Source organism: Anolis carolinensis, chromosome 2 (genome assembly GCF_035594765.1).
Source record: "Anolis carolinensis isolate JA03-04 chromosome 2, rAnoCar3.1.pri, whole genome shotgun sequence".
In the NCBI taxonomy this organism is placed as follows: domain Eukaryota; kingdom Metazoa; phylum Chordata; class Lepidosauria; order Squamata; family Dactyloidae; genus Anolis; species Anolis carolinensis.
The window spans coordinates 167,786,520-167,813,672 of NC_085842.1; the positions used below are offsets into that span (position 1 = coordinate 167,786,520).

The following is a 27,153-nucleotide window of genomic DNA, read 5'->3' on the forward strand; positions in this document are numbered from 1 at the left end:
TTTCAAGTGCCATGCATTTGTTTTAATACACAGGTATAAGAGTAGCATACCTACAGCATTGCAGTAAAGATCTATTTTAAGTTTTGCATGCTTTAGTTGATTCATGCAAGATTAAAGCACAACATACTTACATGACAAACTTCATCCCTGATACTGTAAAACAAAGCAAAGTATGTTCCTTCAGATCAATCCTGACATGGCAGCTCTATCATAGGGTCCCCCCCCCCCTCAAGATTTATTTAGAAGGGGTTTTCTGTGGCCTTTCTCTTGGCCTGAGATAGTGTGATTTGCTCAAAGGTCACTAATGGACTTTCATGGCTATGCAGGGATCTGAACCCTAGTCACCTGAAGTCTTAGCCTGGTATTCAAACCACAATTTCACATTGTCTTAATAAAACAAAGAAACACTGGATGTGTTTTGGATTCTGCATTATAATTTAGTATACTTTTTTGAATCCCTCTTCTAGTTGTTCCCTTGCTGCTTTCCTTCCTTTTTTTCTTCAGTTCATTCATATATTGGCTCGCTGTGATTTGCTATTTATACTAAAATACATAAAAGGTTGCCTGCAAGGAGAAGCATGATAAGTCATAACGTACTTGGACAGCTAAACATTGGCATGTTGAACAATGCAATAACTTCATGTGCTAATTATAATTGGGAGAATCTCTCATGTTCAATTGGGTTACCAAGTTTCAAAGAATTAGTAGAATGACAAGACATCAGTTCTTAGTTCTATAAGGAAAAATTCTGTTGGCTTATCAGAATGTAGTCATGCTCAAACCAGAAGTCTTCAACTTTGATTACGTGTGAATATATGTGGAATCCAATCCAAATAGTATGATCATAGTGATCTGATTTCAATATGATACATTTCTGTTTTTTCTCCATGTAGATCAGTGGTTCTCTACCTGTGGGTCCCCAGATGTTTTGACCTTCAACTCCCAGAAATCCTAACAACTGGTAAACTGGCTGGCATTTCTGAAAGTTGTAGGCCAAAACACCTGGGGACCACAGGTTTTGTGTGTGTGTGTGTGTCAGGAACGACTTGAGAAACTGCAATTTGCTTGTGCTGTTAAGACAATTGGCCGTCTGTAAGGACGTTGCCCAGGGGACGCCTAGATGTTCTGATGTTTTTACCATCCTTTGTGGGAGGCTTCTCTCATGTCACCTCATGGAGCTGAAGCTGATAGTGGGAGCTCATCCGCGCTCTCCCTGGGTTGGATTCGAACCAGCAACTATCAGGTCAGCAACCCAATCTTCAAGTCTCAAGGCTTTAACCCACTGCACCACCGGGGCTCCACCCACAGGTTGAGAACCACTGATGTAGATGATAGTTTTTCCAGTAAATTTTGAGTCTTACTAAACACTTCTGTGCTTATCTTGGAGTGGGTCATTTGTACTAGTCATATGGTCCTTGTGTACTGTCAGTGTGAATGCCTTGTTCAACAGAGGTCTCCACTCCTTTACATGTATGCAAAATTATATTGCTTGTGGAAATGAGACTATTGTAAACTTACATTGTTCTAGAGTAAATAAGGTTTTGGTATAGGTAAAGCTTGGCTCTTGCCTTTTTGTGAACCAAAGCTACTGTATTTCAAGCTCAGCAGGGTGCCACTTTCAAGGAGTGGAGTGTCCATGGAAGCAGGCAATTTATGCCATGTTTTGTTAAGTTTGTTATGCTGGACTGTGCTGCATGACTGCTTTGAGCTGTCGAATGTGTTCGATGAATTTACCGTAGTGTAGGGTTATTTCTTTTGAACAAAGGAGACTATTTTTAAGAGTAGAAGATACCTAAGTTACCTGATTGTTTATAGTCCAATTCACAATTATAAGGTGTAAAACTTTAACAGGGAAACCCTCACAGAGAGCAAATTTGAAGCTGAGGTGACTATTTCTTATCCACCCCCTCCTTTGCTATGTCATAATGTGCCCTAACAATGTTCTACAACATTTTATGATGTTTGGAATATCATGATCAAGCAGCCTTTATCTCATCCATCTAGAAATCTTTTCCAGGGTGGCTTATAGGAAAAAAATAGTAAAAATGTACAATAATTGAGTCAGAGCAATAAAAGCTAAAAGCAGCAGATAAAAAGAGAAGCATAAAACCGACCATTGGGAATAAAATGTCACCTCCAAAAAGCACCTAAGTTTGAAAATGTCTTTTTCTGGTGTCAAAATGGTATCCTGTCAGGTGCCAGACACACCTTCTTCAGCTTGTTCTGCATATAGCAGCTTGTTCTATAGACAGGGTGCTACTACCAAGAAAGCCCCTTTCTTAATCACATCAGCTTTATCTGTCAAAATGATAAAAGGACAGTGGGAATTGATGTCTTACAACATCATATGAACCATTTGATCCTCATCATTTGAAAAAAGTTCATTTGCTGTGTGTGTGTGTTTGTGTAAAGCATCCAGTTTTCAGATGGCTGGACTACCACAAACCCTGCCCCTCCCTTAAAATATGTCATGCTGGTTAAGGCTAGGCTGAATCCATCTTTCTTACACACTATCTTTGTATTTGTAGAATGGGGGGAATATTACAAAGTGATCACCAGTCTGCCACATGAAGCAATGCAGATTAGAAAAACACATGATTCTACTAAATTTATAAACTTACCAGTAGCATTGGCTTTGGAGCACATATACAATTTAATGTGATCAAAGGCTTGCACTACTAATAAATGTATAATAATTTAAAAATGATAAACTATGTAAAATAGTTTCTTGCACCTAGTAAAATTAGTATACAATGATTTTGCCTTTTTCAAGATCAGGGGATTTGCCTCCCAAACTTTAAGCATCTGACTACATTTAGTTCGAAGGGTAGTGGTGACTCAGCCTCCAGATCAGGCCTGCACAACCTACGGTCCTCCAGCTGTTTTGGCCTCCAACTCTCAGTATTCCTGGCTGTTGGACAAGCTGGCTACGATATGTGGGAGTTGGAGGCCAAAACAACTGGAGGACCACAGGTTGTGCAGGCCTGCTCCAGATCTTCTGAAGTTGTTCATCTCTTCTATAGTATGTCCTAAGTGAATCTCATTGTGGGCCAGATAACAGATCACATCTTTATTATGAGAAGTATGACACCCTGTCTAAATTCATAAGAAGACCAATTCTCTTTAACCTATAAGGATTAGAACATATATCACCCTGCTAAAAGGGCAAAATTATAGGATGCATTCATAAACATGTACAGTATATGTGTGTATGTGCATGCATGTTTGCATATATATAAAAATCCATGGGACAGATATTTTTATTGTTTAAAATAGACTGGGTGGACCTGATGATATTAATAAAAATATTCAATGACACACTCAGTGCACTCAAAGCAAAAGTGAAGCTCGACAGTCCTGGTTTGTAGCTGTCATGAACATTGTGTATACAAGAAGGTCAAATTGCTATGGAAATAATTTTTTAAAGCTAGAAAGTTTGAACAACACTGCAGTAAAACCATTGCTTGATTCTGCCGTGTTGACACAACATATTTCAAGAATAATTTGATGGTTGGGTACATACCATGGAGATGAGGGTTTTGTAATTGTTGCCCACACAAACGTGTGGAGCAGTGGCTCTCAAATTTTGATCCTACAGTTATTTTGGATTTTGAACATCAGGAATTCTGAGAGTTGAAGTCCAAAATAGCTGGAAGATCAAAGTTTGGGAAACACTATTGTAGAGGGATGTAGAGTAGACCTGAAAAGTATGCTGGTTCAAGCTGATGCAGAAGTGGACTGAAGTGCTTTGTGAAGCATTTTTCAGGGGGGAAATGGTATTTGTAGCATTAACATTGAAGCATGACTCTTGTTTCTCATCAGTACCCTTCATCAGTTACCTTGTTGATATTGGTCCTTGAGCTTTTGCTGTAGGGGTAGAGATGAATCTGTTGCAAAGGTCACAACCTATGACTTTTTGTGTAACCTATTGTGAAGATATAGTTTTGGCTTTGTTTTGAGTATTCTTTTACTGTTTGCATTTACCTGTTAGAGTAGACTTCCAGGAAAGTAACATATTTCAGGGTGCTGCTGGAGATCGCATATTTCATAACTTGTGATTGGTTTTTAGTTTTGGTTATTGATCAGTTGATTTGACAGTTATACATCACTGTCTTTTTAAAGGACTGCTCTTCTCTGTGTCTTAAACAAATGGACTTACTGAACCCGTGCAGTACATTATTCAGAACTTTTTAGAGTTGTTATGTAAACTCTTTGGCAGTAGTCCCTCCTCCCCGGCCCATGTTACTAGCCTGATTCCCACTAAAATCTGTAGTTCCCTTTTGTCTGCCACAGCAGCATTATATTGAAGGAATTTTTGGTGGGTTGTTCACTTCTTTTTTGACTTCATTTCTATTTTTTACTCTCTTTGGATCCCATTTTGGCTTTCTTACTGCATGTTAGATTGCTTCAAGAAGTTCAGGCAGCTACAGCCTAAAGGTATTAATTGAACTTCCTTCTGTGGCATCTGAATGATTCCCTGAACCAATGTATCCATTCATGAGGCCCAGTCTCCAGGGTTGTCTCCTCTTCAAATCCTTTGCATCAGTCTGTTCAGTGCTGCTCGTCCTCTTCGTATTTTGACCTTGAGTTTCTTAGTGAAGCCAGCTCTGTACAGTTTTATACTCCCTGATCAAGATCACGTCCAAGTTGTTATAAGATTTTGAATCCAACTACCATGAGGATAGAGTTGACTTTTGGTGGTATGGTTATAGGGAACATCATTGCTATAGGTCTTACCAGAAGAGATCACCATACTTTTGGTATGATCATTCCCTATCTTTGAAGCTGACCTATAAGGAGTATGAGTGAGATTGGTAACTTGATCATTGGAAGGATCCACTTTACCACCATTGTTACTCACATTGCCATCATCATGATCCACTTCACCACCACTTCATCATGAACAGTCAGCATCGCCGTTCGCATTTGAGACCTTTATCCACTTTCCTTATGGACAAGAGATTTCACACACTATTTTATGGTGCTGCCAGAATTGCATGATATATGCAAAAAACATCCAAGTGCTTCTTGGTTCTATGACTGTAGTGAAATTATACATGAGACTTGGAATGTACCCTCTGCAGTTGTGGTTCATCACCTGCTTCAATCCGCTTCTCAGCCTTCCTCAACTTCATCTCACCATACTCAGGAGTATTCATTGATCCCTGCAGTAATAGATCATTAAAAGCAACATGAAAGGAGGCATGGCATCACTCTTTCTCATTCCACAGTGTTGATTGCCATGGGTGTCACGGGTGCTTCATGGAAATATGGGGAACTTGATGGCTTCTTTGTGAGAGGCTGCGACAAGGCACTTGACAAGAGCATTTTCTACATCAACACTTTAAATATATCAGATATGGAGAAAGCATTTGAACTTCTCTTGTGAGGCATTGTTGTTCTTGTAGTTTCCAACAGCACCATGGTGGTCTGCTACCAGAATAAAACAGAATGAATGAAACAAAAATCAAGCACCTCACAACCAGTCTGTGCGATTGATGCATCCACACAGACATCTCTAATTTCAGCAGTGAAGATAATTTATATTAGTGGATGCTCTCAGGAGGACACCTGTCTTTTGTCATGAATGGATGCCCTATCCCAGTGGTCCTCAAACATTTTAAGTGGAGGGCCGGTTCATGGTCCCTCAAGATTGTTGAGGGACCGAATTATCATTTTTTTTAAAAAATGAACAAATTCCTATGCACACTGCACATGTCTTATTTGTAGTGCAGAAAAATCCCCCAACAACAATTATTTATTTATTTATTTATTTGCTGCATTTATACCTCACCCTCTCTTACCCGGCTTACAAGTTGTATGTACATACAATATATTATATTATTAGCATAGCACAATATTAGCATTATATATTACTATATTGTATTATACCACATACCGTGATATTATTAGTAATATTACATGTAATATATAATATATAATTAATATTATTATATTATACGATATTATTATATTGTATTATTATTATTAGCTGCCCTGAGTCCCCTATTGGGTGAGAAGGGCGGGCTAGAAATACTATAATAAATAAATAAATATTATATTGTATTACATTATAATATTATTATCAATATTATATATATATACACAATAGATTCTATTATTACCATAGCACAATATTAGTAAATGAAAGAACAATACAATATTTAAAAATAAAAACAATTTTAACCAACATACTGTAAACATATCAGGATTTCAATGGGAAGTGTGGGCCTGCTTCTGGCCAATGAGACAGTCAAGTTAAGTAGGATTGTTGTTGTTGTGTGCCTTGAAGTCATTTCAGACTTTGGGGGAGCCTAAGTGTAAAACTGAGGGCGGAGGCCAGGTAAATGACCTTGGAGGGCCGCATCCAGCCCCCAGGCCTTAGTTTGGGGACCCCTGTCCTATCCCAACATCCTTCAAAAGGTCTTCATGAGATGGAGATTTTGGAAATGGAACTGGCAATGTTAAATCTACTACACCAGGGGTTGTCGAAGAAAGGGATCCTGCGGTGGTAGCTTCCTATGTCTCTGCAGAGGCACTGTCTTGTACACTTGATGCCTCAGGCAGCCTTGGTTTCCTCTGCTCCTGCACTTTTCTCAGGGTATCCATCTCAATCTTCCCGTTCATCCAGACCTTTTGACAATGCACAAAAGGCTGGAGACTCTCTTCTTATTGTCCAATGGAGGTCTGTCTCTCTCTCCTCTATGTTTACATGACTGCTATCCTTCACAAGTCTCAGATATTCTTTGTCTTCCACTATTCTTAGGAGAAGGGTCTGCCAGTTACATCTTGGCATCTCTCAAAGTGAATCACTTCCACCATTCATCTGGCCAACAATCTTGCAAAACAAGATCCTCTGTACGTGTCTGCAATATCTTCACCAGAACTCTGTCACATTGTCATCTGCCTTTCTGAAAGGTGTGTCACTAGAGAGAAGTGACATGGTCACAGTTTTTTTTTACCATTATCATCATTATACACTACATACCACCTTTGGGAGAGCCTTGCTTTTTTCTTGGTTCACGTGATACTCCCACTGTTTTGAGTGGCTTGCTAGTCTCCCATTTGTGTGAAGCACAGGGACCACAAAAAAGGAGAACAGGCTGCTATATTTCTTCGGGTGGTCATCTATGAACTCACTCAACACCCTCCCTTCCTCCCCACCCTTGTACTCTCTAGCATCCAGGGATTTAATGGGAATTGGGCTGGTCCTATGGACCAGGGGAGAAGAGCAACCACCAAAACCCTTATTTCAAAACTTTAGAAAATTTCAAATGATGCACTGTGTACGGTTGGTAAGCACATTTGTTCACAGATGACCACTAGAAGAATGACTCTTATAGGTAAGCAATTTTCCCTTCTCTTTGTGTGGGTGCTTTTCTGTATTGTAAAGCTTAGCCAGAAGTGTGTTTGTGTGTGTGTGTTTGCAAAAGAGATGTTCTTTCCCCTTCAGAGCTCCATTGATTTATGCATACGTGATGCTAAGAATGCCCACGGAATTTAAATGGTCAGAGTAGGGAAAATGCAGTCTATGGGCTTCATACAACAATTAGACTACTTTTGCAGCCTTTGGTGCCTCCGGGGCATGTCTGCAAGCTTCCAGACCACCTCTTTAAACCTGTTTTTCTTCTTGGCTCAAAAATTGTCCCAAGAGGATGGTACCCACTTGCAAATCCTGGAAGCAATGAATGCAGCTATAACAGTAAAATTATTTCCACAAATAACAGAAATTACATATTCGTGAATGTGTACGGGGAGTATTTCATGGGAGATAGTTCATAGGGCAAGCTGTGTTGCTTTATCTGGATTGCTGTCCATGTTGCAATGGAAGCTTTTTCACCCCAGAAAATTCTTCACATGGGTTATAGCATGGGACATTAATAGAGAGGAAGAAAAGGTGGAATATCTTCTCTAGACGAACAGATTTGTAGCTTCAGCTGCTACTAGACCGTGTCCTTTAATTTAAGTTGACTCTTTAATGTGGATATTTTAAGAACAATCTGTAAGGTGTAGTACTTTTCACCATCTTAGACTATTATTCCGGTAGTGACACTCCCTAGACACAGAGAGATACATCCAGATACATCTAGGTTAAATTATTGCAGTACATTGTTTGTGGGCTATATTAGAAGACTGATCAGAAACCTGAAGTGGTTCAGAATATTGCAACTATGTTATTGATTGGAATGGAATAGTTTGACTATTGTTAAAAGTTCTATGCTGTTCTGGAATCTTTCCAGGCACAATTCAACATTCTAGTAGTGACCTTTTCAAGTTCAAAATGACATGGGCCCAGGGAAGGAAAGGATTGTGTTTTATTGTCCCTGACCTTTGAGAACTGTTTCTAAGATCTGAAACTCAACCAAAGGAATATTAACTTAGAGGACCATTTCAGTTAGCATTCACCTTCAGAAGAGGCTTTCCAGAGAGGTCTGAGTGGTTCCTATATCATTATTTTATTATTTGAAAAAAGTTTCAATTTAACTGCTCTTTGTGCCTTTTATTGTATTAATGTGTGTTAATGACTACAATTTTACTGGTTTGGTCTGCTGCTTTTTCATTGTTTGACGATTATGGTTTTATTGTTTTACTGTCTAAAATGTTAGAATACTGTAAGCTGCTTTATAGATCTTCATAACAGTATATATATTATTAATACAAAAAATCTAGGTAAGATCTTACTACAGTTTTATGAATGTAGCTGACTGTTCTGTGAGCAGCGTTAAGACTGATAGAGGCATTTTAATTTATCTGCTAGATACAGTGTACACGTCTTAGAGGCCATATCAGTCCTTTTATGTATGTAGCTCATCTACCTCCCGCTTTCCATGGAATCTAGGGTGCACTGCTTATTGATGTGAATGAGTGAATTTGTCAGTCATTGCTTGTTTACCCTGCCCCTATTTTTTTCTTCCTGGGGACATCTTGTTTGGTGTGCTGGTATTTGCTTATATCTTTTTTTACCAGATGTCTTTTTTCAGGTGGGAATGCTATTGGAGTTGACAATTCTGGACCAGATGGTCTAGTGATCTGACTTTTTATAAGGCAGATCCATTTGTTCATATGCTCCTGGGATCCCTAAGACACAGTATATGCATGCTTAATACTCTTTTCTGTTCACTCACTCAAGCTATAAGATATACACCATCAGTGTTTAAGAAGAGGTGAGCTTCTGCAGAAACAACTTCTCATTTTAGCAGTTTTACTGTGGAATTGAAGTAAAGTAGATTTGTTGGTTTTCAATTCAATTGGAAGTGACATTTATTAATGGAAAACTAATGGCAAAACACCTGGGCATCCCTTGAATAAGAAATTTGTCTCTCCAACTATTGAATTTGCCATCTTTAAATTGAAACGGTGAAGATATTAGGCAGCTGTATATCAGTTGTAGTTAATGTATGATTTTAAGAGTGGTGGAACTATCTTGCACTCAGTTTCGAGAGTGAATAATATATTGGAATTCTGACAGTTCTGTGGTGCTGCTGGTGTAGAGTTAAGCAGCAGGGTGCTTAAATATTCCTTTTGTGGTTTCTTATGGTGTCCCTCATGTTGAAGCAGACTGCCTTGTTAAAGGAAGCGCGAGAATGCTAATGCAGAATGCAGCCTTGAGGCTTCCCATATGCTCTTAAAATACACAAGCATCTGTATAATTATACAAGTTTAACTTCCTTGGTGCTTAGCCTAGTATAGGCAATAGTGTATTTCAGGCTGTAAATGAAACTTGCAGAGCAATTTTTGAGGTGCAATGTGGACTGTCGCATTTGAATGGAATATATTGCCAACTTCACCCTGTTCCTCCACCCCCAATTATCTTTTTGTTCTCTTCCTTTCCAATTCATCTTGTTTTCCCCCTCCTTTTTAGGAAACATGCCTTGAATTGCCACCGAATGAAACCTGCTCTCTTCAGTGTTCTATGTGATATTAAAGAAAAAACAGGTATGTTGGTGTTTTGATCCAAATATCGCTTCTGAAAATTAATTCTAGAGCAGTTGAGGCTGCTATTTAGGTGCAATAATTACTTGACAGTTAAAAGACAGTTGCGGTTCTCCAATAACTTAAGCTGACACTATGAGACCTGGCCTGCAGTCCAGCAAATAATGACTACTGAAATCTCCTTGCCTTCATTAGAATGTTAGCAGCATAAAGCATTGGATGTGTTCACATGCCATGGTAAGCTATGTTTATGTTAAACATGGTTTGTTGCTTAAGCTATTATGTGCATGAAAGACAAGCAAAGAAATGGTGACCTGTGTCCCCATTTCTACTTTCTTTTTCTTCTGTTCCTTTTGTTAGATCCTATTTCAGGATGAGCAGCGGAGGAAACAAGCCAGGGAAAAACAGTTGCAGGTTCAGAAATGACAACAAGCCATTTTTAAACAAGCTAGAGTTTGTAAGCCAATCAGCACACTGTATTTTCAGATTGTAGTTTGTGCTTGGTCAACACACCATACCTTGTAGCCAGAGGTGAGTTCAAACATAACAGTTTCAACAGTTCACCATGGCTTGTTGTGAAGTGCCGTCATGATGCTGGTCTTGGATTGTCATAGAATCATGGAGTTGGAAGAGGCTTCATGGGCTATTGAGTCCACCTCCCTGCTCATTGCAGGATCTCACCTGAGTAGGCTAGAAAATTGAATAAGTTCCATTCTCCAGTATATATTCTTTGTATTTTTCTTCAAATGGTATAAATACTGACATGAGAAATCCAGGCCCCATCTACACTGATCTTTTAATACAGTATCAAACTGATATTGAAAGAAGTGGTTTTGCTCTGCAGATGATTACATCAGAAATCCTGGAACTAGTTTGAAGCATGGATGGTGATTACACAAACTGTAGCTCATTGATGTGCATTAAGGGCTTTCTTTCGTGTGCTTTTGTGGTAATTTGTTGTTTAGCTGCCAAGGTTTGAAACTAGCTTTGGACTGCATTAGATGGTCAGTGTAGATGGGGGCAAAGATACCTGTTGGGATGCGTGATCTTTGAAAACATCTACCACAACGTCTTATGCACTGAATGCTTTTCTGATAAACCAAGAAACTGAGAGGAATTTGGATTTACACTTTCTACGTACCTTGCTTACATTTTTACCTCACAAAAAGATATTATCCATTTTATGCTTTAGTGGCAAACACCAATCAGCAACTTTTAAGCTTTTTCTCCTTGCTTTGTTAACACTTTGTATTTGTTCTTTTCAGCTGATTGAATTTGGATTCTATGTGAGGAGGTTGTTATATGTACAACTAATCTAATAGTACATAAACCTCATTTTTTTAATGGACAAGCAACTTGTTGACACTGAAGGCCACAGTGGAAATGCCTTGCTCTAGAGAACCATGGCTAATTTGTATGATTTAATTTCTGCATAATGAAATGTAATTTGCATAGTATTCATATTAACACAATCAACATGATAATGACAGGTGTTGCGTTCAATGCTGTGTCTGGCATGCCATTCTTTAGCAATCTCAGGTGTCATGACATAAAGATCTGCAAACAGTAGATAAATGTTGACAGTCATTTTAGACTGGAGGGTAGTATTCTGAAATTCCTGTGAACTGTGCATCTCTCATGCTGTTCTTTGCCTTTTCAGTGAATAGTTCATGCATCTTAGCAGATGGGTACAAAGGCTTTCAAATCTGTCCTTATATGCTAAAGCATGGCTTCAATGGTGGGCCTAGCCAGGTACTCACCTGGAGGAAATTATAGTTTGTCCAAACTAAGTGGCTATGTGTAGGGTTGTGATAGATGACTGCATTGTCTTCCAGCCATATAGGAAATAATCTGAATGGCGTAAATCAGATACCCAAGAAGACTATAAGGTTACTATAAGGTACTACATTGCAGAAAACTCGCTTAGAAAAAAGATATAATACTCTCATTTGAACATCTACCATGTCTTTCTGGTGTTCTGCTGCCTTTCCTATAGGAAACCATTCTGCATAAGTTTCACTGCTGGGAAGAGGAGCTGCCAACAAGCATTTTTGCACAGTTATTATTTCAGTGGAATAATTTCTCTCGCTGTAACTATAAGCATCATAAAATCATAGAGTTGGAAAACACCAAAAGGGCCATCCAATCCAACCCTGTGCTATGCAGGAATACACCATCAGATGGCCATACAGCCTCTGTTTAAAAACCTCCCAAAAACAGCGAATTCCAGTACTATATTCCCCTGTCTTAGTGTCAGGAGGTTCTAAGATTTAAGTTGACTCTCTTTTCCTTTAATTTGAATCTATTGCTCTGTGCCCAAGTCCTAGGAGCAGCAGATAATAAGCTTGCTCGTCTTCAGAGTAAACATACCCAATTCTCTGAGCCAGTGGTTCTTAAGTTGTATTCCTCCAGATCAGTGGTTCTCAACCTGTGGATCCCCGGATGTTTTGGCCTTAACTCCCAGAAATCCTAACAGCTGGTAAACTGCCTGGGATTTCTGGGAGTTGTAGGCCAAAACACCTGGGGACCCACAGGTTGAGAACCACTGTTCCAGATGTTTTAGACTTCAGCTCCCACAGTTCCTAACAGCTGGTAAGCTAGCTGGGATTTCTGGGAGCTGAAGTCCAAAACAACTGGAGAAGCAGTTTGAGAAACATTGCTGTAAGCCACTCCTCATAGGGCATGGTTTCAGGCATTTTACCATTTTGATAGCCCTCCTGTAGACATGTTCCAGCTTGTCAGTATTCTTCTTGAATTAGTGTGCCTAGAACTGGACACAGTATTCTAGGTGATGTCTGACCAAAGCAGAATAGAATTGCCTGTTACTTTCTTCAGTCTAAACAAGGGATCCCCAAATTAAGGCCCGCTAGTCGGATAAGGCCCTCCAAGGTTATTTACCCACTCCCACCTTAAACCTTAGACTTAGAGTTGTGCTATTTCCAAAATGACTTGAAGGCCCACAACAGTCCTAATTAACTTGACTATATCATCAGCCAAAAGCAGGCCCACACTTCCCATTGAAATACTGGTAAGTTTATGTTGGTTGAATTTCTTCTTTATTTAAAATATTGTACAGTATTGTTTTTCAGGTTTTTTTCACACTATAAATAAGGAATATGCAGTATGCATAGGAATTCGTTCATTTTTTTTTCAATCTATAGTCTGCCCCCTCCCTCCCAGAACAGTCTGGGTCACTGTGAACTGTCCCTCTGTTTAAAAAGTTTGAGGACTCCTGATCTAAACACTGCACTCGCATCCTAGATCACATTGGCTTTTTAAGCCGCCACTTCACACTGTTGACTCTTTTTTGGCTTGTGGTCTACTAAGACTCCTAAATTTTGTTCACATGTACTGGTTTTAAGCAAATGCTACCCATCCTATGCCTGTGCACTTTATTTTTTGTGCCTTACATTTTTCCCTCCTGAAATCCATTTTGTTAGTTTTGGCCCATCTCTTCAATCTGTTAAAGTCGTTTTGAATTCTGATCCTGTCCTCTGGGATATGAGCTACCAAAACACACAAGCCTTTTTCAGGTGAATTTGGAGATACCTAAGGAGCATTACAAATATTGCTGAACATGTTGGTGTTTTGGCTTTTAATTTAGAGGAATGTTGCATGGGAAATTTATTTATTTATTTATTACAATATTTATATCCCTCCCTTCTCACCCAACAGGGGACTCAGGGCGGCTTACAATAAAACACATATATAAAATTTTTACAATGCACTATAAAACAGTTAAAAATTATTAACTTACACCGGACATTTAATACGAATTGTCAGGTACAGTCAACCTCTGGCCAGTATAGTTGAAACCAGTAATTTACTATTTTTTCCCACAGACATTTTTCTAATAGCTGTGTGGAAGTGCTCCCTGTCAGGTAGATTTAGCATAGTGACATCAGATGGCAACCAATTATGTTATGCCATTAGTGAAAAATATAAATAATAGTGAGAGACAGTTCTACATAATTACTAGCAGTTCAAAGTGAATTATATACATTATTTCATTAATATTTACTAACAACAGTGTTATCTAGTTGTTATTATTAGCCTGCTGTAACAAAAACTAGGAGAGTAGTTTGCCTGAGGCTGTTAACCCATAGCTGAGTTGATATTTGACCAAACAAGTTGTCAGCTGACAGTTCATTTTCTTCAGCTGGTAGTGAGCAAGTCTTTTTCAGAGAATTGAGAACAGTGGCATTGTTCCAATGGCTTACACATTCAGGTCTTTCATTGTCTCAGTTTACAGGTTTTGCCGGTTTTGTTTTAAACTTGTTTGGTCATCAGTGGAGAAGAAACAAAATAGTCCATGTCTGTAAAAATTTCTCTACTATATGTCTTTCTACTCATTAAAAATCTTGTGATAATCTCTAACATTACACACAATGCTATGTTAACTCAGTATATTATTTAGATTAAATATAGATCACTCATACTTAGGAATCAGTGGTTCATATAAGATTTTAGTGTCTGAATCTTCAGTAATTTGTAGATCCTACTATCTTTGGTGCTCTGCCCTACATTATTTAATGACTAGTAAGAAGTGGACCCATAAGATAAATAAATCTCTCTCTCCCCCTCCCCCCAGTGGCTTTTCTTTTTGGAACATTCTCTATTCAGAAGCAACTTCAGAAGACACAGCAACTTTTGGGTTTTTTCCCCAAGGGGAGGTGGGAGAAGTATAAAAACTGTCTCCTGTCAATTTCTTTGGAGGATTTTTGGAGGTGCGAGGTAAAGAGAACATGTGGGATTTATGGATGTGTCAGTGACCTGCAAAATGGACTTGGAAGGGCTGTGTGCAGTGCTCAGGTTTCATTTTACTAATCCCTGGGAAGGTGTATGAAATCTTACACCTTTCTGAGTTAGAGAACCAGCACTAGATGCATTCATTTCCCTAAACTTTCCCAAGCAACCTGAGTGTTCTTTCATTTAATGAGAGCTTTATGGACAGCATAGGCTATGTTCATATGACAGCAGTTTCTCTTTATGGCAGAATACTAATGCAGAACTGCGAGAATGCTGTCTGCTTATCTTTTATTGGGTTCTTCTCTTTTTTGTAGCTGAAAGCACCTAGCTTCAAAAAGCCCTACTTAATGAAATGTGTTTCTTGATAGGATTTGCCTCTCCGGGTGTATAGTTTGCGTTTTTAAAAATGTGCAAGTTGAATTCGTTTTAACTTGAACATATTTGCACCAAGGGATTGCAGCCCCATAGTTACGCAGGATTTGTTTAGGTCTCATAGGTTTTTGAATGTCTGATGGCCTGTCTGTTTCTTATTTAAATTATGGGGAGCAGATGTTACAGCTTCAAGCAAACAAAGACTTGGTCATACTGTAATACTAGGGTGGAGGCTTAGTTTTAACAATTTAAGGTACAAACATGGTCTCAACTCTGAATATTTTAAAAGTATTTAGCCTTCTATTTACACGGTTATCTGTACCCCACCCTGCCCCATTCTTTTGTTAAGGTATACCAGAGTGCTGGCAATTTTCCTTAATGAAAAAACAGGTAGAGTGTGCATTCTCTTGTCGTTCATGCATTTGGTTGAATTTATGTACGTATCTATTTGGCTACTTTCTTGGTTTTAAATTCTGGTATTGAAATTGTGCTTTCTATCCTAGAGAAGGGCGACTAAAATGATCAAAGGTCTGGAGATCGGGCCTTTGAGAAGCGTCTTAAAGAACTGGGTGTGTTTAGCCTGCAGAAGGGAAGGTTGAGTGGAGACATGATAGCTAATGCTATGTATAAATATATGAAAGGGTGTCATAAGGAAAAGAGAGCAGGTTTGTTTTCTGCTGCTCTGGAAACTAGGACTCGGAGCAGTGGGTTCAAATTACAGAAAAGGAGAGTCCACTTGAACATTAGGAAGAACTTCCTAATTGGGTTGCTGTGAGTTTTCTGGGCATTATGGCCATGTTCTAGAAGTATTCTCTCCTGACGTTTCGCCCACATCTATGGTAGGTATCCTCAGAAGTTGAGTGGCAACTAGACAAGGGAGGTTTATATATCTGTGGAAGGTCCAGGGTGAGAGAAAGAACTCTTGTCTGCTTGAGGCAATTAATCACCTTGATTAGCATCGAAAGGCCTTGCATTTTCAAGGCCTGGCTGATTCCCGCCTGGGGGAATCTTTTGTTTGGAGGTGTTAGCTGGCCCTGATTGTTTCATTTATGGAATTCCCCTATTTTCAGAGTGTTTTCTTTATTTATTGTCCTGATTTTAATACTGATAGCCAGATTTTGTTCATTTTCATGTTTTCCTCCTGTCTGTTGAAATTGTCCAAATGCTTGTGGATTTCAATGGCTTCTCTGCGTTGTCTGACATGGTAGTTGTCAGAGTGGTCCAGCATTTCTTTGTTTTCAAATAATATTCTGTGTTCAGGTTGGTTTATCAGGTGCTCTGCTATGGCTAACTACTCTGGTTAAGTTAGTCTGCAGTTCCTTTCATGTTCCTTGATTTGTGTCTGGGCAATGGTGCTGCGTTTGGTGGGCCCTATGTAGACTTGACCACAGCTGCATGGTATACGGTAGACTCCTGCAGAGGTGAGAGAATACCTCTTATCCTTCGCTGAACATAGCATTTGTTGAATTTTCTTATTGAATTTGTAGATAGTATGTAGGTTGTGTTTCTTCATCAGCTTCCCTATGCAGTCAGTGGTTTCCTTGATGTATGGTAAGAACACTTTTCATCTGGCTGAATCTTTTTGTACTCTCTGTTTTTACTCTCATGGCTTGTTCTTGGCCTTGCAGCTCTTCTGAAAACAGGAGAATTCTAGACATGAAACAATCGGGGCCAGCTAACAACTCCCAACAAAGGATTCCCCCAGGCAGGAATAAGCCAGGCCTTGAAGATGTAAGGCTTTTCAGTGCTACTCAGGGTGATTAATTGCAATATTCACACCTGCCTCCAACAGACCAGAATTCTTTCTCCCATCTTGGACCTTCCACAGATATGTTGTCTAGTTTACAATATACCTCACATATCTGCTGAATATGCCTGTCCTGTCTGGCACAAGTCTGTCCATGCGAAGCAGGTGGACAGAGCACTGCATGAAACATGTAGAATAAATCACAGGATGCCTTAAACCAACACCTGTTGATAAACTCTATAAGCTAGCTGGCATTCCCCCCCCCCCCCCCCCCCCCGATGTGCGATGAGACGTTGCTGCTCATGGTGAGAGAAATAAGGTCGAACTTTGTGAAAGCCACCCACTGCATGACTATCAGCCTCCTCCCAGTAGACTCAGGTCAAGGAGGAGCTTCATGAGAACCACCACTCCTCTTGATGTTCCCCCAGCAACAGCAAGGGTGTTCCTCTGGGCAGCTAAACCAGGCAATCCCAACTGGATGGCCCCCCATGAGGGTCTGCCTCAAGGGGCAAACCAAGAATGGGCAACTTGGAATAGACTGAGAAGCGGAGTGGGCAGATCAAAAGACAACCTGGCAAGATGGCACTGAAGGAATCCTCCACCTTGTGTGACTGTGGAGCAGAACAAACAACTCCTCATATGTATGCTTGCCCACTTTTGGTCTAAAACTATTTAGCTGTTTGTGATTTCCTTTATTTTATCGCTTTTAAACTTATTTATTATGCAATGCTTTTGACACGAAATAAATAAAAATAAATATACCTCACAACCTCTGAGAATACCTGCTATAGATGTGGGCAAAATGTCAGGAGAGAATGCTTCTGGAACATGACCATACAGCCCGGAAACTCACAGAAACCCAGTGATTCTGGCTATAAAAGCCTTTGACAACAACTTCCTGACTGTACAAGCTGTTCAACAGTGGAACTCTCTGCTTTGGAGTGTGGTGGAAGTTCTTTCAATGGAAACTTAAACATAGGCTGGATGGCTATCTGTTAGGGATACTTGCATTGTGCTTTTCCTGCATGGCAGGGAGTTGGACTAATGGCCCATGTGGTCTCTTCTAACTCTATTATTCTGTGATTCTATGAATGTGTTCAGATAGTATTACAGTAGAGTCTCACTTATCCAAGCCTCGCTTATCCAAGCCTCTGGATAATCCAAGCCATTTTTGTAGTCAATGTTTTCAATATATTGTAATATTTTGGTGCTAAATTCGTAAATACAGTAATTACAACATAACATTACTGTGTATTGAACTACTTTTTCTTTCAGATTTGTTGTACAACATGAAGTTTTGGTGCTTAATTTGTAAAATCATAACCTAATTTGATGTTTAATAGGCTTTTCCTTAATCCCTCCTTATTATCCAAGATATTCGCTTATCCAAGCTTCTGCCGGTCCCGTTTAGCTTGGATAAGTGAGACTCTACTGTACTACCTTTTGTAAGGCATATTGGAACAACTGCAGAAGATGGTCCTGAGACACTTAAAAGTAAATTAGGGTCCTTACTGGAATATCTTTCTAGACTCAGAAACACTACCTGAAAACACAGTGGCTTTGGGAATACAGATGTTCATGATTCCTGATATACATTGTGTGCAAAACAGGTACAATAGGATATGAAATCAAATGATATGTGTATTCTTTGCACCTATATGCATAGTGCATAATAAATGCCCATGCCTACTGGGGCTCATGAGAGTAGTGTGAAACATCTGAAATGGACCAGGTTAGCAAACGTGTATTAGAGAAAAAGATCAAAAGATAATCAGAGGCAAGAGTATTGAAACACTAACTCTGGAATTGCTTTTACCACTGTAAGTAGATATTCACACATACATTATTTTAAAATAAAGTGACCCATGATTTAAGTATCTCACTAAAAACAAATGTTTTGAGACAAATTGGGTCTGGGGTTTGGAGTAGTTATTCCTTTTTCCTAGTCATTGCATTTTAAGTTTAAGGGTCTTTATTACTCATTCTATAATGTTTCTTGGCCCAAAATGTACACTTGCACAAACAGGGGAAAGCAATGGAACTTTCCTTGAGGCTGCTGGAGAATGGTGTGGCTGAATTTATCCTATGATTAGAATAATGAGTTTTTTAAAGGGCATCTGCTCAAATTAGGCTAGCCCTGTAGATGCATCTCTTTTTCTGTCTTTTCTTTGCTGCAGTTGTCACGAAGATCAAGGTTGCTAGCTGAGGGCCAGTCCAGACATGAAGCAGCTATTGATGTGTCTGTTGGCTCTTCAGATGGGAGATTGGAGGTTGGAATTAGGAGGTTGGAGTTTCCTTAACCATAAAAAGGAATTAATGAGAGATGGGTACTTGTACTTCTTCTTGTCTGTGCTTTACTTTCCCTCAGTCTGCTGATAACAAAAATTAAATGGGAACAGAGAAAAGTGGCTCGAGCAATAGAGTAAGTGAAAATAGAATTTATAAGAAGAGCATGGTTCAGTGACTCTCTCAACTCCATTTTCTTCTTAAGAGATGACCCCCCCCCCCCTCGCCTTCTTAAGTAACCAGGATGGATGGATGAGAAGATATGTGTCTGTCCTGTCCTGCTAATGTCTAGCAGGTAGAGAATGGACTTGACAGGAACAGTGATCTTCTGCCTCTAAAATCACTTGTATTAGAAACACAGGAAGCATTGCTTTTTGCATGTGAAGTGAACATAGGTTAAAATAACCCTTCTCCATCAGTGCTGTAATTTGCAGTCGGATGCCTTCCATACTGTGAGTTTTAAAGATGGAACTACTGTTCTTGGTTACGTTCTTGCATAGCTGTATATTTAATAGTTGTAATGATGGTTTCTAGTATCGTTATATGTACAGCCTGATTCTCCTCAAAAGTTAGTTTCACTTATTCAGTGGGTCTTATTCCCAAACAAGTATGGATGGAAAAATTGCAATATTCTACCTCGCCAGTTGTCAGCTCCTTTTAAATTACAGCCGTAGTTTTCACAAGTGTGGATGGAAAAACTGCAATATTCTACCTCCTCAGTTGTCAGCTCCTTTTAAACTACAACCTTAGTTTTCATGAACAAGGACAACATCGAATCAGTGAGTAAAACTGAAATACATGATCTCTTGAGAGACATACAGATTTGCTCACTAAAATCCCTCCTAGGCTAGCTAAATTGAATAACAACAGCCAAGATGTATAATAAAGCAAAGATTCTATTATAGCCTCTACTATTACTTAGTAGCATTGGGGAAAGAGATGCTTCATTGTCTCTCACCTTCATAAAGGTATATTATTTGGAAACATGATATTTGGGGGAACAGTTTGGAAATTCATGAGAGTGGGATAGAGATCTCAGCTCTCCGAGTTGCTTAAATCTGGTCTGCATTAACAAGTTACATGTTTTAGATAACCTTGAGCTCTCTCTCTCAGGCTAAAACAGACACATTATTTGCTGTAATAATTATTTATATTTCCTCTAAAATATTTTCAAAAAAACAGTTGTTCACTTGTGCTATTTTTATTGCTGTCCTTCACTACTTTGGGGAATTCCTTGGCCCCAAATTCTTTCGCTAAAAAACAACTGAACATTTCAAGCCCAAGTGTTAACTTGGTCCTAACGTTTCTTGCTGTAATCTGTACAGTTTGTCTGCCTCTTGTGTATTTCAGTTAATCAATAGATGCGTTTTTCTTCTCTGTTAACAGAAATGTTTAGTCATAAGATAGAAGTATAAGCCCCACTGCTCTTTTGCCACATGGAAGAGAAAAATCTGGATTGAAAAACAAGCTTAAACAAATTGCATATCATTCTTGTTTTGGCACCGGTGCTCTTGTACAGTTCATTACAGCACCACAGCGTGTTAATTAATGATATGTAAATATATTGCAATGATTGCATTTGCATATTGAGTGAGGCCTCAGTACCTTGGTTGTGATGTGTTTTAATTAAGGGCTAATTAGAAATGATGGGAATTTCACTTGGCTCAGTCTAATTATTTTCCATTTTGATGAATATGTAGAGACTGTTATGATTAGGGATCAGAACGAACCATGGCATGTGAGTCTGTGTGACTGCTCAGGTTCTCAGGGGTTTATGGTGCTGAGAATTCTCCATTAAAAACATCCATAAAAATTAGAGCTGCCAACCAATTGAAAGGATTCTTTTAGTCACTTTATTGTAGTACTATTACTCATTTAATTGATTAATTAACTGTTTCGTATAAATATTAAGGTAATTTGGTTCAATTGATATTTTGAGGCCATTTAATGAAGATAACAGTTTCTCTTAGCTAATTAGCAGAGACAAATCCACTCTTTGTTTGGAAAATGATTTTAAATATGTTGCCTTAATGAAGGACTGCTCTTTTACATGGGAACTTTGGTTAATGTGCAATTAAAAACCCACACCATAAACTGTAACTAATTATTCAGTGCTAATCAGTTAATGCTTTTGGCCTTAATAAGACTTATTTGTGACTAATGAGAGGTTCTGGAGTATTAAGAAAAGGGTCATCGAGAAGTCTGGTGTTATAAACAGCAAAGAGCAGCATTCAAGATTCAGATATGTGAAGTTTCAGTCCTATGCCACAATTGTTGGGATTGCAGTGGTGGCTGCAGCCATTTGCCACCACAGCCTTTGGTTTTTCCTATGGTGGAGGTGACCTCTGGTAGATACAAAATACCCTTGCTCTGGGTACAATTACCTGGTTTTGAGGGAAAGGATCTTAACCCTTCGACTTTCTATTACTAATTCTATGTATCTTTTGGACCTGACCTCTGTCATTGGATAACCAATTGCATGCTTCTCTGAACCATTGCTGAATTCCAAGTCATCCAAGTTAGTTTCAATATTTCTAAGCATTTGGGATTTTTACATACAGCAGTGCTGAAATTATCTTGGGCCAGGAGAGACATGTTCACCTGCCCAATTGTATCTCCAGTTGAGATTGCTATGTAGGCATTGAAAGTACAATGTGAGTGAGGGAGATGTGTATTGGGGAGGTAAATAATATGCTAGCAAGGTCCTTCAGCAGCATACCTAGGAAGGAAAGCAACCAATATAGTGTGGATAAAAGTAGACTGAAATCATCCCTTTTCAAATCTACACAGCAGTGAAGTTCACTGGGGGTCCTTCTACATTGACAACTAATGAGGGCCCAATTTGGTGTCTTGGTTTCTTCATTGGGATATCCTCATCCACCTTGGAGTCTGGAGGGGGTGCCTACTGTCTAGCTGCTCCAAATACAGTTTGGTGCTGCTGTGCCACCACCCTAGAGGTTCCTCTCTCCCCCATTTGCGACACAATGCAAATTTCTTAACTCTTTAATATGGCCCTGTCCCATTTTACTTTTAATATCTTTGTCCTTGAGATCTGCAGTTGAACTATGTATGTAGTAAAAATAAAATAAAAAACTGTCTGTCTTGTCCTTTTATTTGCATACTGTGCATTTGTAATGGATCTGTGCCTCTAAGACCATGGTTCTTACCATCTTTGCAAAGACAACGTGGAGGAAAATTAACTACTATTTTTTGCCCTTGAAATAAACTTCTGCTCCCTGTTTATGTTTATGCAGTGTTAAGTATACGTGGTATTCAGGAAGAAGACCCCCCTGATGCTCAGCTAATGAGACTAGATAACATGTTGCTGGCTGAGGGTGTCTCCGGGCCCGAGAAGAGGGGAAGAGGAGGACCAGCGGCCATAGCAGCAACTTCAGGTGGCTGTCCAAATGACAATAGCATTGAACACTCTGACTACAGGGCCAAGCTGTCACAGATCCGACAGATATACCACTCTGAGCTAGAGAAATATGAACAGGTGATCTTTCTGCATGGAAGAGTTTTTATCATCTCAGTTAACAATTAATAGTTTTTCCTTTGTGGTCACAGAGCAGGGAGTATACTGTTTATATAATACAATAATCTAACCAGCTATTTATCATACAAAAGTAAAAATGGCAAGGTGTGTGATTTAGGCTGCAGTTTTTCTGTTATTTGGGGGTGGGAGATTTCTTTCTTTAGGGTTTTATATGACTTTCCCCTTCGGAACTACCACATTTTGCCAGACAAATAGCTTGCATGGATCGTATCTATAATTCTCCAGAAAACAAAATCAGTCTCTGTGTTTCATCGGGCAATTTCTTATGGAACTCTTATAAAAAATTCTTCAGTTTCTAATGCAACTTCTGTGTCTTTTAGTGGAACACAGTCTGATTTCCAGGGACTGGTACAACTGGGGCAATTTGTGTGCCTTATAGTTTAATGATACAAGCTTAAATGTAAAGAAAAAAAGGTATAACAATGTATAACTGTTTTAGGATCTGCCTATTAATTATAAAAGATAACGGCACTATGGAGATATCCTAGTTGGACTTGTAAACTACAAAGAATAATCCAGTTGTTACCATTTATCACATTAAGCCCAGAAAAGTATATCTTTTGGATATATTTGTATAAATCTTAGCACTGCAGAAAATGTCAAATTCTTCTCCATGTGTAGTAATTATAACTCCCACTTTTCACTTGTGCATTAAATGGGATGATGCCTTGAGAAATCGTTTGCTTTTCCTTCTGTTAAAAATTGCTTATTTATATACTCACTTCTAGGCTTGCAGTGAGTTCACTACCCATGTTATGAACCTTCTCCGGGAACAGAGTAGAACAAGACCAATTTCTCCCAAAGAAATTGAGCGTATGGTGAATATAATTCACGGGAAGTTCAGCACCATCCAGATGCAGCTGAAACAAAGCACATGTGAGGCGGTGATGATCTTGCGCTCACGGTTTCTTGATGCAAGGTAATACATAAGCAATACTCAGCATACATACTGTCTGCTTCCAGGATGTTGGCAAACCACAGTCAACCTCTGTAAGCAGTAAATGAAATAAATACATGCCTTAGTCATCGTAATATAGAATTATCCTATGTTTTGGGGAACAGCCCTGTAAATATTATTCCTTTCTGCTGTCAGATGTATGTAATCAGCCAAGTTTGATTTTTATGTTAATTTTAACTTATTTGTTCTTTTTAACTGGAGCCTATCAAGAGTAAGCTTCATGTGATTTTGAGAGACCATGTTCTTGTAGGAATATAGATAGTTATGTTTTACTGAGTAAGAACACTGACCTGTCTTCCACCACATGTTCTATTCTGACATTAACTTTTCAAGGTTTTTAGAGTGGCATATCCCACCTCTGTCTGATCATTTTGCCACTATCTTAAAAGGTTTGTTGAAATGTAGTACAGAAATTCTAAAAAAAAAAAAAAGCCCCAGATACACTGCAGATGATGAGGCTTGGGCCTTGGACATTTTGTGTATAAAGCTTGTGTCCTTTCCCAAATTATTCTGACTCTGTTTACTTGCAGCCTAGATAATTTTATCAAAATATTTTCAACCTGGAACAAGATGTTTTGAGTTGAAATCTGGGTAACTGGTTTGCCTTTGGCAGTTCTCCTAGAATTATTATTGGCCTCATTCAAGTTGTACTTTCAGCCCTGTTTCCCCCCCTTCTCATTAACCTTCTGTTTTCTCATTTGGCAGAAGTCCTGGTAATTCTAATTATTGTATCCATACGGTGAATTCTATAATATTTGATTTTAGGTCAGTATCGCTTATGTCTTAGAAAACAGAATGCACAGTACAACTTCTGTGTCTATGGAAAGCAGTAACTATGGCTTCATCTATCCACTTCTGAAAAATACGGCCTCTCTAACTAATTTCTAGGCCTCCAGCATGACTCTATGATATTATTGGTCTGGAAGCTCTAAATTCAAATAGGCTTTGCTATTATTCAGTTTTACATAACCATAAGAAGTCCAGAAACATATACTCTGTGGATGCAGGGATTGTATTTATGTCAGTATAGTAGTTCCCAATTTGAAAGCAAGGTAGAGCTATAGTTTGAACCAAATGGTTTTTACTGCAATGATTTATTTACATGCTTTTCATGAAGTTGGTAAGAGTTCCAGTGGAACTTTTGCTGGTTTGGCTTCCAGCTTTTGGGTCTGTGCATAATATCGCTATGTATCATCAGTCTGAATAATTGCAATGTATCTCCAGGCGTAAACGGCGTAACTTCAGCAAACAGGCAACGGAAGTCCTGAATGAGTATTTTTATTCACACCTGAGCAATCCTTACCCCAGTGAAGAAGCCAAAGAAGAATTAGCAAAGAAAGGAGGCATCACAGTCTCACAGGTAGGTTGCATATTATGATAGAGACACCAAACAAGACTCATTATTTTCAAGAATTTTGATGGGAGAGGTTTGGGAATTGTATGGCCTTTCGGATATTATAGGACTGCAGATTCCATCGACCTGCATAGCTGGTGGTAATAAATGCTAGGAGTTTTAGTCCGGAAAGATGAATAATTTCAACTCTTGTTATAGGCTTTGGGGAAAATATGCACCAAATTTAAAAGTTAGAAGTAGCATGAGTAATGCTGATTCTGTTTTTGTTTTTGTTTTTTAAGCCGGTTATTACCATTTTGCTAACAGCAAAAGTAATCTTTAGGGGTTTTTTTTTAAAGTTCTTTATTGTACTCCTAAAATCTAAAAATATTGTTAAATATTTGACAAAGTACAGACAGTCCTCTAGTTACAAATATCACACTTACATTTGACTCCTAATTACAAACCAGGGTGAGATAACAAGAGGTGAGAGGAAATCTATTCCTAGGAAGGGAAATTTACTACTGTAAGAGTTATGTGGAAAATGTGTCTCCATTGAAGTTTTATCATCAACCCTTGCATCCACAACAACCCACAATTTAAAAAATCCATGTGTTACAGGGACAGGAAGTAAAGTGAAATCTTCTGAATGGGCACAGAGAGTAAAATAAACGTTACAAGGTGTTATCTTTTCCCTATGCCATTCAAAGCCAAAAAACGTATGTGTTTTTGGCTGGAGTTACACTTCAAAAATGGACCTATTCCAACTTACATACAAATTCAACTTAAGAACAAACCTATCTTGTTTGCAACCCGGGGACTGTCGTAGAGATGTAGAGGACAAAGTCATTGCAGAAGAACAGCCAAATCCAAAGCTGAGCTCATGCTAAGCAGGGTACAGGACTACTCTTTCCTCTTCTCTTTTATCAACTGCAGCCAAATTAATTTTATTACCCCCTACCTCCACCCATAGAGATCTCCTCCTAGCTCAGTGTGTTAAGGTGAAAAAATTCCATGGTTTCAAAGCTGGTCCATTTGTTCTTGTTTGTAGGAGTTGTTTTGAAGGATCGGGTAAGCCTTGGATTCAGTAAATTTCTTCCAGTCCCTCCTGCCATTGGAACTATAATGGTAGCAGAGCAATGGTAGTGGAGCAATTCCCTCAAGGACCATAGAATTGCATTCTTAAAAATATTACGTAGTTAAATTGTAGTATAAAGGTTATCAGTAAATCAGTGCATTATATAAGTATTAAAAGACTGTGGGTATGGTATTTGTTTAAGTTTGAAGAATTATCTTCAAACAAAACATTAGAAGATGGATTTTTAAATCAGTCTTTTCTCTTGGTCTCATGATTGAATTGTTGATTTAAAATCATTCTACCTGAAACAAAAGAATGAACAAGAGAATGCCGGATTCATGCACTTGCAGCGATTAGATATTATATTATTTAAATATCATGAAATTGTACTCTTGTTGAGTTTTTGTTTTATACTGTTGTTGATGTTGTTGTTATTATATTATGCTAATTCAGTCTGAGAGTAAATCTGAACTGGAACCTTTTTAAAATGGTTGGTCCTTACCATGTGACATGCTTGGACCTAGTTAACAACAGGGCTTTTTGGGGGAAATGGGATGTAGGGAGCTGATCTGATTAGTGCTCCTGTAACTTTGTTATTTAGTAAATGTTGGTAGGAGCATGTAGTATGTATCTCAATGTACCACCCCTTAGGTTCCTGGTCCAGGATTTTTTGTAAGTTTAAGTGTTACTAAGACAATTAAATGGCAAAACTCCACTTTTGGATGATTTCCAGAAGTTTGGTTTTATTTTGCCCACATTGAGAATCGTTTATAGTTCATATCTTTATACTCCGTTGATATTGATCAGTTAACTGTGCACTAAATTATTTCTGCAGGTCTCTAACTGGTTTGGTAACAAGAGAATCCGGTATAAGAAAAATATGGGGAAATTCCAGGAGGAGGCTAATATTTATGCAGCCAAAACGGCAGTGGATGCTACTAATGTGGTAGCCCAGGGCAACCAAACAAGCTCTCCGCCTACCCCAAATTCTGGTGAGTTTTGAAAGGCTGTGTTTAAAACAGTGCATGCCTTGATATTAACCGAGGAAACCTTTGTGAGGGTCTTTTTCAACACTGTTTTGAAATCCAAAAGGATAAAACAGTGTGAATAGATGTGATGGACCCTATTGGGAAATGGCTCA

General features: G+C 38.7%; 1 protein-coding gene across 3 annotated transcripts in view; it reads left to right on the forward strand.

The window, feature by feature from the left end:
- pbx4 (PBX homeobox 4) overlaps nt 1–27,153 on the forward strand; it is a 58,978-nt gene that overhangs the window by 26,391 nt on the left and 5,434 nt on the right. For 2 of the 3 annotated variants that reach the window (XM_062971040.1, XM_003223207.4), the window contains exons 2-6: nt 9,863–9,936; nt 22,342–22,583; nt 23,372–23,562; nt 24,826–24,961; nt 26,848–27,004. In XM_062971040.1, the coding sequence (XP_062827110.1) occupies nt 9,888–9,936; nt 22,342–22,583; nt 23,372–23,562; nt 24,826–24,961; nt 26,848–27,004 (775 nt within the window). In that variant the 5' untranslated portion in view covers nt 9,863–9,887. Of the gene's footprint in view, nt 1–8,282; nt 8,431–9,862; nt 9,937–22,341; nt 22,584–23,371; nt 23,563–24,825; nt 24,962–26,847; nt 27,005–27,153 lie in introns of those variants that run through there. The other variant, XM_062971039.1, reaches the window with a different exon arrangement.